The sequence below is a fragment of the Thunnus thynnus genome, chromosome 4 (assembly GCF_963924715.1).
Source record: "Thunnus thynnus chromosome 4, fThuThy2.1, whole genome shotgun sequence".
Classification (NCBI taxonomy): Eukaryota; Metazoa; Chordata; class Actinopteri; order Scombriformes; family Scombridae; genus Thunnus; species Thunnus thynnus.
Window position 1 is genome coordinate 34,746,224 of NC_089520.1, and position 15,098 is coordinate 34,761,321.

A 15,098-nucleotide genomic window follows, 5' to 3' on the forward strand; every position below is an offset into this window, starting at 1 on the left:
CCCTTCCGGAGGCCATGCGTATGACACGTATCTGAACTTCTCACTAAAACGGCAGAATATCATCGCATCTTTGAACATGGAATCAGTGCCAAAATGAAACCAGAAGTACAGAGATTGTTCATGAAGACGGGTACAAAAGGAAAGCTTCAGCTTCCTGGAATTCTTGCAGTTATCTGTGACGTAAACACGAAAGTATCAGAGCATATATTGAAATCAAAACTGCAAATCACTGGACCACAAGTGCAACTGAACTTCAGATCATTTATTCATAAGAGATTTTCCCAATGCTCAGTTACGGTACTTTCCTTTAGAAATTAGTCATCACATATATGATAGTGATCAGTATTTCATAAATGACAAATGGTTTTGTTTTGCAGTGGGATAGATGTTGTCATACCTACTGGTTACATTGTTTTAATACCACAAGGGACAGTCATACAGTAGAAACAGCAGTGTGGGATGTTTTTACCATTTTTTCTACATCAGACAGATCACAGATTACATCTGTAATGCTCTGCTTGGATTTATGTGTTTGTTTATGAGTGTAGTTCTCCATATTCATTGTTTTTACACCAGTGGTGGACAGTAGGTCTAACATATTTACTCCAGCACTGCACTCGTGTACAACTATGAGGTACTTGTACTTTACTTGAGTATTTTCATTTCACGCTACTTTACACTTCTACTTCACTACATTTCAGAGAAAAATGTTGTGCTTTTTCCTCCATTATATGTAAATGAGTTGTAGTTACTTTGCAGATTAAGACTTTATACACAAAATGTATGATCCTCACTGTTTAAGATAGGTTTTTTGGCAGTCAATAGTTCTGGTCCGTATGAGCAAAATGTGTGAACATGCTTGGTTGTAACCCTTCCTTATGTGTTGTTAAAGTGGTCCAACTGACATGTGAGCATCAAAGTGTGGTGGTGCCTCATTCTCCTTAATGGTGGAAGAGACTGTAAAGAATTAACTGAACACTCGCCTGTCTTATGATGCCTTTGTAAACTATTAATAGTCTAGATTTTGACCTTTGACCCCTTTGAATTCAGAAAGGTAAGTGTTATGGTTTGACTCCAGTAAAAAGGCTACTTTAAGTGATTGTTGTTGTACTTTTTTTTGTTATTTATTGGTTATAACTATTGGTTGTAAACCCATAGTTGCTGGCAGTGACAGTCACATTCAGAATTCTAATAAATGCATTTTGTAAGAGACATTTTCCAGAGACACATGTACATATATATGTTTATATATATATATTCAAAAAGCTTGAGTGCAATTATTCACATAAAATATGCCTTCATTTAAAAAAAAAAGAGTGCAATGCATCCATATTTGAAACCAATAACATACTTTGAGTCACATAAATGCAAGTAGCTGTGGCCTGCATGCGACAGTAAGGGTTATGATACAGTGTTTGAAATCAAAATACACAATACGTAGTGTATATACACTGAAAGAGCGTATACACTGAAAGAAAGTATTCTGCATAATGAGCACATTCATTTGTTATACGTAAGTACATTTTGCCATCAATACTTCTTTTATTACAGTAAAAGTTTTGATCAAGGTCTTTTACTTGAAGTATTTTATCAGTGTAGTTTTGAATTCTTCCACCACCACTTCAGACTACATATTCCAGTATCCACTTATTAATCCATATGTATTTTCTCTAAACACACTTGAAATATAAGGGTTGTGGAATGGCAACAACACGTATATGGCCTAACAGATAAGTTAAGATAAATGCCACTGTTCCAAATAATTGGAAGATTTATTGTGAGCTAGGCCGACATACTTCATGGAAAATACAAACCATTCACCAAGTATGTCAAATACTTCGCCTGTAACAGTGCAAAGGTAGTGCAGTATATCACAAATCATAACAACAAGCATTGCTAAAGCATCAGCTTTGAAGCACACAACTACAACAATACACAGAAAGTGCAAAATATTAACAGCAGCTTGGTACAAATTACCTGAAGCCATGAATCAGTGCAGCAGATGAAATGATATATCTTCAGTCATGTCAGTCTTTGTTGACTTTTGTATGAATGTTCAGCAGAGATTCAGAGAAAATCCTCAGCAGTACAGTACATGCGATCAGAGCTCTCTGCGCTGACACCTGGGTGATCTGATAACTTATGACACCACCGGACACACTTAGCGGTCACCGGTCATTACAGTACTTTATTTCCGGAAATGTGGAAGTTCTGGTAGTGCATGATATGCAGGGACCCGGTCTCACGGAAGTGTATTTCGGGTGAACAGGTTGTACTCCTTACATTAGTATTTAATCAGATCGGAGTTGACGCAAGTGTCTGTCGGTGAATGCACTTCAATTGGTTTGCGATAAAGTACTGTGCCTGTCAGGCCGGCCAGAGACTTGCGGGTACGCTTACTGAGATCATGAAGCTTCATGAGGAAATCGTCATTTCCAACGATATAAATCAGCGGGTTTATTGCGCTGTTCAGACACGCGAGGCATCTGCCAACCTGATGCGCAATATAGATATTGCGGAAGCCAGCGTGGCAAATCCCGTCTTGTTTCGAAATCCTGGTTTTCAAATTGAGATTTCTAAACACATGGTAGGGGATGAAACAGATGGAGAACAGTATCACCAGAATCACGACCAGTTTCAAACATCGCTGCTTCAGCACTGGGTTAATGTTGGCTTTTGTGGCAAGAACAAAAATAACATGTCCATAACAGAGCAGAATGATAACCAATGGTATGGCAAACCCTGTGACGCTCCAGCCAATGCTGTAAGGCAAGTAATCTCTGATCCGGTCGTTGGAGGTTGTGTCAAAACACGAGTATGGTAAATTTAGATCATTCTTTTCAAAGAACATGTCAGGGATGATCTGAATAATGACCAAAAGCCAGACCAGGATGCTTATGGCCAGGGAGTGGCGGCTGGTGATTTTTCCCATTACTCTCATGGGGTGCACGATGCCTAGGTACCTGTAGATGCTGATGCAGGTGAGGAAGCCGATGCTGCCGTAAAGGTTGAGGTTGAAGCAGAAGCGGGTCACCTTGCAGAAAGGCTGGCCGAACTGCCAGTGGCTGTTGCTCGAGTAATAGTACACGAGGAACGGCAAGGTGAACAGGTACAGTAAGTCCGCCACCCCGAGGTTGAGCATGAAGATGTTGATGCTCCCGATGTTTTTCCAGCTGGTGCACACGCTTCTAAGCCCACAGATGTTGGATATCATCCCGACCACGAACACAGTGATGAACACAGGCGGCAGAAAGGCGTGCGTAAAATTCAGGTTGATGGTGCCGCAGTCGGTGTCGTTGGCTCCGTGTGTGATATTTCCAGACATCTCTTAGGGTTCCCTTGTGTTTAAAACTATTTTTTCGTTCAGATTGATTTTTTTCCTGGAAAATAAAACAGCAGCCAGTGGCCCGCTCGCTCAGACCAAACATCTCCTCTGGGAAACACTTGTGCGTCGTGAAAGTAATGCTGAAGTGAATTTGAAACCAAGAAAATGCCCGCCCACTTCCCAGCCTTTGAGGTTGATGTGGTTCATGTGAAGAGCTATGCAGACAAGCTTGAACATCGAAAGCATGAATAATAAATCAACAGCCACCAGACATTTACAAATCAACGGATTTATTCCTGTGAAATACTTGGCTACGCCATTCCTACCTGACGAGACACGTTGCGCGCACAGCAAACCGCTGTACAAACTACTTTAAAACTGAAAGCTGGTATAGCAAGCTATTTAAATGAAGACAATAAAAGGACGGGATTTGGCCGTGCATGTTAAAACAGTCACACACTCCCTGTCACATTGAGTTATGTAATAACTTCTTTCAACAGGGTGGATTGTGTTACATTTAAACAAAATGCTGATAACCAAATGCCATGCATATTATTCATATTATCATTTTGCCATATTAGGTGTTGTTGAAAGAAGTAGTAAGAGAACTGTGCACCAAAACCAAAAACATCTGGCGAGTGTTTGGTTCAATTCAATTCAATTCAATTTTATTTATATAACGCCAAATCACAACAGAAGTCATCTCAAGGCACTTTTCAGATAGAGCAGGTCTAGACTGTACTCTTCAATTTACAGAGAGAGAAACCCAACTATTCCCCCATGAGCAAGTATTTGGCGACAGCGGTAAGGAAAAACTCCCCTTTAACGGGAAGAAACCTCAAGCAGAACCCGACTCTAGGTGGACGGCCATCTGCCCTGACACGTTGGGTTGAGAGAGAGAGAAGAGAGTGGGGCACAGAGAAGCAGAACAGCAACAGCAGCAGCAGCAGCAGCAACAACAACAACAACAACAACAACAACAACAACAACAACAACAACAACAACAACATACATGACTAGCAGCAACAAACAGCAACCACAGCAGGAATAGCTGGTGAAGGGCAGAGGAGGGACGTCAACAAGTCAGCATGGTCTCCTGCGGATGAGAAAGCACAAAGAACTCCGGGGAAGAAGTCAAGTTAGTAACATGCATTAATGGTTAAAGAATTCATACAGATGGGGAAGAGGAGAGAGGAGCTCAGTGTGTAGTAGACAGATCAGAGGAGAATGCACAGATATGTAAGAAGTTCCTTATCACTAAAAAATGTGTTTTGCTTGCTTGATTTGGATGTTGTTCTCTTCTCTATGCAGAGTTTTTTTTCGCATTCAAATCCCCCGAAAAGTTTCTCTGTGCTCAACTTATATCTGAGTTTAAGGCTCATAGTGATTTGTGACATCACAACTAGTTTGGAGCCAATCGTGGTCCAGTATGCAACGTACACATGCGTGATGCGGAAACTTGAAGCCAGCACATACACTGTGGATGAACTTTATAGTGAAGTAGGAAACATTTCATGTTCAGCAGTTAAACCTTTGAAATGAAAAATATTTGCATATACATAGATTGTGGATTTTTTCATGAGGGATGTCATTTTGAACATCTTAACAAAGTCACTTTTGTTCATATGAAAACCATATTAGACACAAATGATTATTCATAGCAGAGTATTTAAAACATGTCTGGAAGGGATCTTTAACAAAAGGATCCAGTAAACTGACTGTAAGTAAGACACACAAAGTGTTCATCATGAATTAATCATTTCTTCACACATAAGACCATCATTACTTACTGACTTACTTACTTACGCCCACTCAATTAAGGTCATGTTGCAATACTCATTTGCAAATCATTACTTAATGATTACAAATATGATGATAAGAAAATGTTTCACCCTATAGTTTGTAAATTTGACCTTAAGAGCATTGGGTCCTACAACATTTAAATGTTTGCATCTGATGATGAGTAAAAAATGCATGTTACCATGCATGCTAAATATTTGTAAAGGAATACTGAGAAGGCTAATTCACACAGATATTTGAAAAAGTGCACAAAGATTTTTGAATTTGTATAATAGAAAAAGTCATATTTTTTGTATAAATTGTGTGATAAGTTCCATATGACTCCGTTTCAATGTCTCTCAAAGCAGTGTTCAGATGTTTAAAAGATTTTGTCTAGTCTTTGGCAAACTCCAACTCGCACTGGAATCTGGGATGTGGCGCTGTGAGTCTATACGCTACCAGTTGAGACTTTTCTCTTGGAAAGTAGTGGTTGTGGTTTCGCATGGATGCTCTCCACTATCCAAGCATTTGCAGGGAGCACAGTGACACCCAGCAGCAACCACCACAGCTGAAAGCTACAGTTAAGTTAAAGGACAGGTTCACATTTTTTCAAGTCTGTCTTAAAACAACAGTCAGGAGCCCAAATGAACAGGTTTTTCTTGCTGTAATCATTCCTCCTGTTCATACTGACCATTAGAAGATCCCTTCATAATGCACTTACAGTGTAAGTGATGGAGGACAAAATCCACAGTCCTCCTTCTGTGCAAAAATGTTTTAAAAAGGTTATCTGAAACTAATATGAGGCCTCAGCGTCCAAATGAGTCAAATCAGGTAGATATCTTTCAACATTACGGTCTTTTTAGTGCCAAAGTCCCTCTTTTTGTTACTATACTTGTAGATAAGGAGACATAAGGTAGGTGGGGGCTCTTTTTGACACTTTACTGCTTTATGCAAGTAAAATGAAATGTTTTGATTTGCTATATGAAAACTATTTTTCAGTATATGTAGACAGGAAAACACCAGCATTCTATCTGTTTATTGCACAGACTGAGCGTTGCTGTCACAAAACCAAAAATGATAAAATATACATTTCTCCACTCTAATTTACAAAGAACATGCATGCTGTAGCAGAACAAAACATGCAATTTAATATCAGTTGGACTTTAATTTAACACCATTGAGTTATCATCTTATACAGGTTGATGTGGCTAACATGATAGTAAACAGTTATTTACGCATTCAGCAGACACAGCAATATTAGCATTAATTTGGAGTCATGCTTCAGGTGGATGAATGTAAGTCCAATATTCACTGTCCTTTTACAGTACCTCTCTTTTGGTCTCCACCAACTCCTGATAAAAATATCTGTCTCTCTAGCTGCTAAATGCTCCACTATGTTCATCAGCTAGTTGCTGACTTCTGTCTGTTGTTTTGTGCTGGGCAGGTGGTGTACAGTGGATTTATCAAAGCCTTTTGACTGAAAACAGCTGCTTGCTGCTGCTGGAAACAAGGTTGATGGGAGTGGTGAGACAGAACCAAAAGTGTAAATTTGCGACCATGAAAGCAAAGCAATGAGCTGGAAGACACTAAAACTCTCTGTAGAGCTTCTGGGAACTTCAGATTTAGTGACGATTCTCTGTGATTGTCACTACAAGCGACCCGTTCCACACTACACAAATATTTGATCCATTGTTAGTAAGAAAATATTTATTAGCGCAGCTTTAAAGAGAGGTAAATATGTATTTTTGCCTGGATTGACAGGCAAACATATTTACTTCCAGACTCCAGAACGTTTATTCAGGAACCTATGGGTATTGTCATAGTCACTGAGGCCATATTTTTCTATGACTGGCACTATTGGTGTCCCCCCAGTCCAGGGGTGGACACCAGCCATATTTTAAAGAGGATATATCATGCTTTATGTGATTTTATGTTATTTTTATAGTGTTATGATGTTGGATGTCTATGTTAAACATAATCCAAATCCAAGTTCCAAAATTGGGGGTAAACGTATGTAAAATTGTTTTGTGCAAGTCAAAACCCAGGGCTTCAGCCTGCTCTGAATGCCTCATTTGCAATGTTACCCCTGCTTCCTCCTAGTGATGACATCAGATTGTTTTGCGCATGCCCACAAACAGCCATCCGTTCCATAACCTTTGTTGCTAAGGTTGTTGCTAAGGTTGTTTCATGTGTTGTCCACATTGTCCAGCATTTGGGCTCGAACTTATACAAATGTATTTGAGAAGGTTCCAATTTGAGAATGAATGAGAGACAGGAGTGAAATTCTACTACTATTGTTTGTTTACATTGCCTCTGGAACTGCCAGAAGGAAGCGGGGGGCCTTACAGAGACAGGAGCTAAAACGGCGCATTTCAGACAGAGGCTGAACTGAGGAGCTGTGTAAGGGGGACAGTATAAGATATATAGGATTTCTTTTAACTGTAAATCACACAAAGACATTTAAGTAAAGCCCTGGAATAAAAAGAGAGCTGGAAATGTGCATGATACGCCCCCTTTAAAATCTCCATATAAATCTGAGTTTGTCAAAAGGTGGACAGGATTCCTATGGTTGGATATGGTGACATTAGAATTTGTAGGAACATTGAAATATTAATATGAAATGTGAATAAGTTGTTGTTTTAAAATCTGGATACAGATTACTGCACAACTCTTAGTACATATTTTCAAATATGAGTGCAAATTTATACACAATACACAATCTCAAATCTCAAGAGCTTTGGTCGAAAGTCAAGTTTCACATCCTGATTATAGTATTTCCATAATTTTGAAACACTGGCTCAACTTTCTACACTGACACATTCTTGTGTGTGTACATGTGGTAATTTTCATCCTCCGTTTTCCTCACAGATGGGACCTGCCCATCTATCTCACAAGTGGGGTCACACCTCACAGCCAGGGCAGGGGGCTCCGGGCTGCTGTGGCTGGGTACTGGTGGCAGTTGGAGATGCTGCAGGAGCAGGACTCGATCATCATCACCTTCTGCTGGGTGATCTTGCCCTGGGGGCAGCGGAAAACCATCCACATCGTCCTGGTGTGGGAGGGGCTGCAGCAGCGTCCCTCCGGACAGGTTGAGGCACAAAACTTGGGACGGTAGGCCCTGGTGCTCCAGCAGCCCTGGTGTTCAAGCTGAATGGACAGAGGTGAACTGTAGCTGCTCTCACACATCCCAGACCCCTGAAATATACATTGACAGGTAAATTATTATGTATTGTTATGAAGTATTTACTTTTGTTGCCTCTGTAGTCACCATTTGTGGGTTGGTATATTTTTTATCATCTGAAATGGGTCCATTCTTATCATGAATTATGGCACTACATTTGCAAAAATAAATATTATGTTTCGGTAAGAACTCTATATTTCATTATGTCACTTTTTGTGACGCTGTACCAAGTCTCACCCTTCCTCACTCTTAAGCCAATCAACATGCAGGTTTAACTGCGGACCTCATGCTTGGGGACCTCAGGTTTGCAAGATAGTTTACTTCCTTTAGCACCTTTCAAAGTTACGGTATATTACCCTCTTGTCCTGAGCAGGAGAGAGTTAAATAATATTGAAAAACATGTTTTTGAACTTTTGTATCATATGCATAAGATCTGAAGGTGGCGTAGCTTTAGCTGCACGTAATAAAACCAAATGCTGGCATGGACAACACAAGAGAAAAGTATGCATTCAGCAATGTATGATAATTATCGTATATGTACGATAATTTTGTACGAAAAGTGGTATTCATATTTTTATATGTTGGATCAATGAGACTGTGACTGGAACTGATAAATGCATATTGATTGACAGACTCATCTGTGCACTGACCGGCTGCAGTCTTCGGAGCCCCGGCAGCAGATTCTGGCATGGCCTGACCTGGCACAGCCTGGTCTCAGTCTGCATCCGACAAGCCCAGTTCCTGTTTGAGCTGCGGGAGGAGACACCTGGGCCACAGCTGTGGGAGCAGGGGCTCCAGTCTGTGCTCCACTCGATGCAGTTTGGGATGGGGCCAAGCGACGGGACAGAGAGCCCACCCCCGTAGTCCTGACGTGCCTGCTCTGCTGGAAAGGAATACCAGAGAGGAAAATATTTTCTGCATGCATAAGGCTGAGAGTTGTTTGAAGTGGGTGGCTTTGATGAGAGCTGATGAGGCAGAACAAGTAGCACATATGCAGTCTGAGATGTTGTAAACGGCTGCCTGGGAGAGGTCAATTTGCTAAGAATAGAACTCACAGATGTTTAACGCAGATGTCTTATCCCCCTGACACCCCTTCTGCTTTGAAATCTGTTTACTCCTCACAAGCCAAAAGCGACTTAGACCATTCTGGTTGTTGACTGCTGACCTGACTTTAACCCTCCTGTTGTCCTCGGGTCAAATTTGACCCATTTCCAAATGTTTTTATATTACAAATATGGATTTCTTTCATCTAATTGCCTGAAAATCACATGGATGATTCCATACCACACACTTTGCATGTAAAAGTAACATTACTTTCATTGAATTTTAGATGTTTTATTAAAATTTATAGCATCTGTGGACTTTTGTCCTCTGGAGTCAAAATTGACCCGGGAGGACAAAAGTTGCATGGTCGATGGGAAGACAACAGGAGGGTTAACAGCAGCTTTTAATGCCATACCGGGAGTAGCTTAACATCATCCAAATGCGTAGTGTAGACAAAAGTGCCTCTGCTTCCTTCAAAGTAGCAATATTTGATCCTTCTACTCTTTCTTTTGACCTGACTTGTTGCACTTATTACTCAGATACTTTAACCACAGACTAATGTGTTGAAATGTGTTTCCAGCCATTTTTGTTTGGTCTTTCAGTTCATCAACCCCATTACCTGCTGATGGATTTGAGGAAATACTGTTGTCCAGGCCGTCACACACCCACTCTTTGCAGCAGCGCCCCGGCAGTCGGACCAGCTGAGGGTTGGGGCACTTATCAGCAGGCCTCTGCAGGTCATCACTGCACAGAGGCACGCAGGTCACCCCTCCTCCCAGGCAGTAGCACAGTTGGGCACAGGAAGGTTGAAATACCTGCCCCTCCTCTAGACGCCTGCCATTCAGCTCACAGCCCAGCTCGTTCCGATCTGATTGTAGCATAGAGAGGAAAAGGGGGAGAGGAGGGAGTGTTAAAGAGGGTAAAAATCATAGGCTCACTATAACACTGCTCTGCCAATTATGAGGTGAGTCATATGAAACATGTGGGAACAAATAACTTCCCGGAAAAATGAGAAGCACCAGCAAGAAATTCCAATGTACTGTAAAGTTGTGAATGTAGTCATTGTTCTGTTTTATCAAAACACTGAAATCTGAGATGTCTTTATCAGCCAGCACTAGGATTTTAGCAAAAAAACTGCTGCTCAGTAATGTTCACTTCTGAAATGGTGAACAGGATACAGTGGGACTGATTATGTGTGTGTGCCTGAAGGTATTACGTAGAGAAGACATGCTTCTTATTCTCATCATGGTGAATGACAATATCAATATTAGTAACAGTGGTAGTGGCAGTAGCAATAAAATTGTGATAGCAGTGGTAGCTGTAGTAGTTGCATATAAGTAGGCAGCATCACTACTTGTATCAGTGGTGGACTGGTAGCACAGTAGCATGATGGTAGTAGCTGAGGCAGCCGTCATAGTATTTGCAGCATAATAATATACAGTAGTCGTGATGAGCAGTGGTTGTAGTATTAATAGTAGTAGGAGCAATGGGTTGTGGCTTTCATATTTCATCATTACATTTCAGTCACAGCGCTAAGAATATGTTTTTCTGAAAAATTACTCCCTACAAAAATCTAGAAGATTGATGTAAAAGGATTTCAGACAGAATATATTTGAATCTTTTTTCCATCTGCAGCACATCAACAAAAAAAAAATCTTAATCAGTTTACCACGTTGAGATTCAATTTCATAGTCCCAACAAAGATGGTTATGGGATTTGATACATCTCCTTGCTGGAATTGTATAAAATTTGACTCAGCGACTCAACGTTCACTTTCAAGCTCTTTTTGTGGTCTTCATCAATGGATGAGTTTTGCGCAGTTGCCGTGGAGATTTAGGATTATAATAGCATTTAGCTATTCAACTTTACTTTCACCCTTGTCACCCCTGTAACCTCCACACTTCATATCCAGTGTATGCAACACCTTGACAAACTCATCCTCTTTCACACAACGTAACCATCATTCTGTGCAATGAGCCTCAAAATGGGATGTTTGCCAAACAGATCTACCACAAACCTCAATGTTAGCTGCTGCCAGTTTGCAGTTATTTCTGCAAACTGTTAACTGTATCTTTACAAGCCAAAGATAGACAGTGTTTAGTCGGCAGTGGTATGAAAGAATTTGGACCACAGCATTTATTCTATGAAACTTCCATACTTAGATCACGTGATGAAACAGAACAAGCTCCATACTTGGATAAAGAGTGTGAGATGTGCCTAAAAACTTCACAAAAGGTAGTATAGCAGATGCAAAATTAACAGTGGCAACTGTATCAGTATTCACATGATTTCAGTGTTTAAATAAATGCCTTGCATTGACATTTTCCTGAAATTTTTCATTTGCCCCAATTTCTGAAAAACTAAAGATATAAAATACTCCCCAAGTATTTGCAGCTCTAATCCAAACTAATCTGTTTTGGATTTGAAAAACAGAATTGTATTCTGTTCGCACCGACACACTGTCCCGGCCCTCCAGGGTAGCTGGCGCTGTAGTCACACTGCAGCCCTCGTTGGGTGTCACAGGGCAGCCGGTCGGTGCAGGCATCGCCCTCTTGTCTGGCACACACACGGCAGCACCCACAGCTGTCTAATGTCAGAGGAACCCCGGCAGGGCAGCGTGGCACGGTGTGTGCACACTGACATGGTCCAGCACACAGTTGACACCACACCTAAAGTAAAAGTTACAAAATAACTGCAGCTGTTTATACTGTTACATAGTTGTGCTTTCGGTTTGATTAGCTAATTATCTAGCTCCTCTGGTATTATAACAAGGTTGTAAGTTAGAGTGGATTTGGCACTAGGAGATATTATGTAAAAATAATCCACACTCCTCAGTGTGAACAATCTTCACTGGAACTACTCTCTACTGAAGAAAACTGTTCACAACAAGGTCTGTGAATTACATTGACTAACCATGTAATTGTTTCTGGAAAACATGATGCTGTTGACTTTTTTTTTAAATGCTTTGAGCAGCACACACACTTTTCAACTCACATCCATTGTACAGGGGAAGCTTTAAGAGTTTGATATTCTTAAAACCTCAGCATGTAACACTGAGACTGTCTGCTTGGCCAAACTACTTGTGACAGTATTGTTTCATTGTGATTAGGGTGAACTGGCCCTTTAAATGCGGCAAACACAAGAAACAACTGAAATACTATACATCTCCAATGCTCTGCATGTTCCAGGGCTTTTTTTTACACCGGATGGCAGATGTCAGTGTAAGTCAACTTGTTTTTGTTTTTCTTATCTCTACCTCAAGTATTACGGTAAGATATTTTTGTACTGTTGAAACTGCCTGCTATCCGCTCTTTGCACTCTTCAACACAAATGGAACCCACAGGAAGAGGCCCTGTTGTCTTGACTACAGGTAAAGCTGTTTCACACATGCAGTGAAGACGTGGTACACTACTTTTTCACGATCACAATCACAATTTTTTATACATTTGACAGTAGTGTCGGTTGTTGTCACATGATTCCAAAAAAGAAAGAGAATTTGAGAGTTTGTAAAATCATAAAATAACTAAAAAATGACCAAATATAAGGCAGAAATGGTGTCATATTCACTCACATGTATTAGTGTTTTGACTAATACTGTGTTAATAGTAATAGAGCAAAGTCTACTATACTGTATACTTTCAAGTTTTTCCCTTTCATAAACTGTGCTGCAGCATTTGAGAGCTGTAGTCAAACAAGCAACACGACAAAACAAGCAAACACACGCAAAAACAGAGAAAAATTTAAAAAAGAAGTCTGCTACTAGTATCACATTATAACATAAGTGAGAGGCAGGTCTCATAATGTTTTCAAGGGGCTGCCCCTCATCACACTTCCAGTATTTCAAATTTCCAACCACAAAGGTTTGGATATGATCTGATGAACTTCTATTGTTCTTTGTATGGGAAGTGAGCTTTTATTCATCACTCATTACAGAGAAAAGATGATTCACATCTCTGACACGTTCACAAATATGCTTTGTGGAATGTACTTTAGGGGATTATTCTGTCTGACTGGATTTACCTGCACAGCAACAACAGTGCCTAACGCGTGTGAGATTACAAGACGATGTTATGCTGTATGTCAAGCATGAAGTTACAAATCAAAAATGCAAAAGAAAAACATCAACTATAACATTATATATACTTGCAACATTTCAAAGTCATTAAAAAAATAAAATAAACAAAATACAGTTCCCCGGTAAAAAAGACAATGGAAAACAAAATTAAACACTTATTCTGTATTATTAAAATGGCACGTTGTAGAAATCTGCTTTTTCTTCTTCCAGACTGACAAACTGTCCAGTTTCCACACTGAGATCTCAACTGGGCACATAAAGATCTATGCTTCTAATATCAATTACACACAACATGATTCTCTGTATCATTTTAATGTTTTTATATCCTAAATGTACAGTCTCAGTTAACAGAAAACACAGCTTCTCTTGCCCGACGAATGTTAATCTTTTAATTGTAAACCCAACAACCCAAAATTCACAGAACCAATAATTGTAAAACAAAGTGCTCGCTTCTTTTGACCAGGGCTGCTTGATTTATTTCTCCCAAATAAAAAACCTGTTCAGCAGCAGCAGGCAGCTGTCTTCCATATTAAGAAGCTGGTTCCATAAGCTATAACCTCACATGGTTCCCAGTAAAGCTAACTTTGGTGCCTATTTGTGCACAACTAGAAAATCTCTAACAGCACTGTTTAGCACTGATTCACATATTCACGATTGATGATGTGTATGATTCATCAACATAGATGCCTTGGTATCTATAAGAATATGCATAGTTTAGGACAACTAGGCTAGAAATCCTATCCTCTCTAATAGATTATTACTTGTGATTTCCCTCATGGTGTGATGATTAAAGTCTTTGTATTGCTGCCTCCAATAATCTTAATATCATATATGACCCAACCCAGCCATCATCAAGACAAATACAAAAAGCAGGCACATATCACGTTCACCACAGTTCATCACATCACTTTAAAGATTCAATGATAATATCTTACTGATGCAACTGACAGAATAACTATTCTTAATATTAACATAAATAATTTTACAGATTCATTTTGTCTCACCTGGGTGATGATACACAGCAGCACAGAGCAAACCAGCTGGACGTCTCTTCTGTCCATCTTCATCACCTCTGTCCTCTTTGCTCTTTTTTTCTTCTAGTCTCCTTCTCTTCTTCTTTTTCTCCTCCTCTAGAGGAGAGTGTAGATGTATTTATTAAAGCTGTCTACCTCCATTCATTTATATAGTCTGGGTTCTGATGTCACAGGCAGTGGACTGCAAAGTAAATAGTTACAGGAGAAGAATGAAAACTCCCAGGCCTATCTCCACATTCCTGCAGAGAATCTTTTCCACTGCCACATAGTGCCCTGGACACTTTTTACCTGCAATATGCTTAGTTAGCCGACAGTTGTGGGCACGTTGTAATTTGGGGTGGTTGAACAAATGAAGAACCTGTTTGATATTTCCTCTGTTGATTCACAACATCTTTGTGCCTTTATTTCTTTAACTTCTTTTTTCTTTTTCTTGCTTTTCTTTGTTTAACATAATCTCTCTCTGTCAAAATCTCCAGTTGGACCTAATAGGCCTAAATGGCTTAAAGCTGCGATAAATGACTTTTGAACACTAGAGGGCAGAAAAACATTAAAAGAAGTTGACAGATACACACTCACCACATATCAGGGCTTATACATGTCTTATAGTCAACATGTTAGTTCATCAGCTCTGAGACAATGAGAGTAAAGCTGCACCAATCA

At 40.0% G+C, this 15,098-nt stretch overlaps 2 protein-coding genes across 2 annotated transcripts; both read right to left on the minus strand.

Annotated features, from left to right (window-relative positions):
* Window positions 1-247: 247 nt before the first annotated feature.
* Window positions 248-3,644, minus strand: LOC137182157 (P2Y purinoceptor 1-like). The gene has a single exon (XM_067588466.1). It carries the CDS (start codon window positions 3,323-3,325, stop codon window positions 2,285-2,287), a length of 1,041 nt encoding a protein of 346 aa, XP_067444567.1. The 5' UTR covers window positions 3,326-3,644; the 3' UTR covers window positions 248-2,284.
* Window positions 3,645-6,161: 2,517 nt separating this feature from the next.
* LOC137182158 (CCN family member 1-like) lies at window positions 6,162-14,509 on the minus strand. The gene is made up of 4 exons (XM_067588467.1): window positions 14,409-14,509; window positions 9,949-11,998; window positions 8,936-9,168; window positions 6,162-8,299 (listed from the first exon to the last, which is right to left on the minus strand). The coding sequence occupies exons 2-4, from the start codon at window positions 10,208-10,210 to the stop codon at window positions 8,012-8,014; spliced, it is 783 nt and encodes a 260-aa protein (XP_067444568.1). The 5' UTR covers window positions 10,211-11,998; window positions 14,409-14,509; the 3' UTR covers window positions 6,162-8,011.
* Between the last annotated feature and the right edge of the window lie 589 nt (window positions 14,510-15,098).

Bases quoted from the DNA above. Each gene is read 5' to 3' on its own strand.
- LOC137182157 (XM_067588466.1), bottom strand. From the start codon at position 3,325: ATGTCTGGAAATATCACACACGGAGCCAACGACACCGACTGCGGCACC.
- LOC137182158 (XM_067588467.1), bottom strand. From the start codon at position 10,210: ATGCTACAATCAGATCGGAACGAGCTGGGCTGTGAGCTGAATGGCAGG. The intron at 9,169-9,948 runs GTAATGGGGTTG...ATTCCTTTCCAG, and splicing joins TTCCTCAAATCCATCAGCAG to CAGAGCAGGCACGTCAGGAC. The intron at 8,300-8,935 runs GTCAGTGCACAG...TGTATATTTCAG, and splicing joins GGCTCCGAAGACTGCAGCCG to GGGTCTGGGATGTGTGAGAG.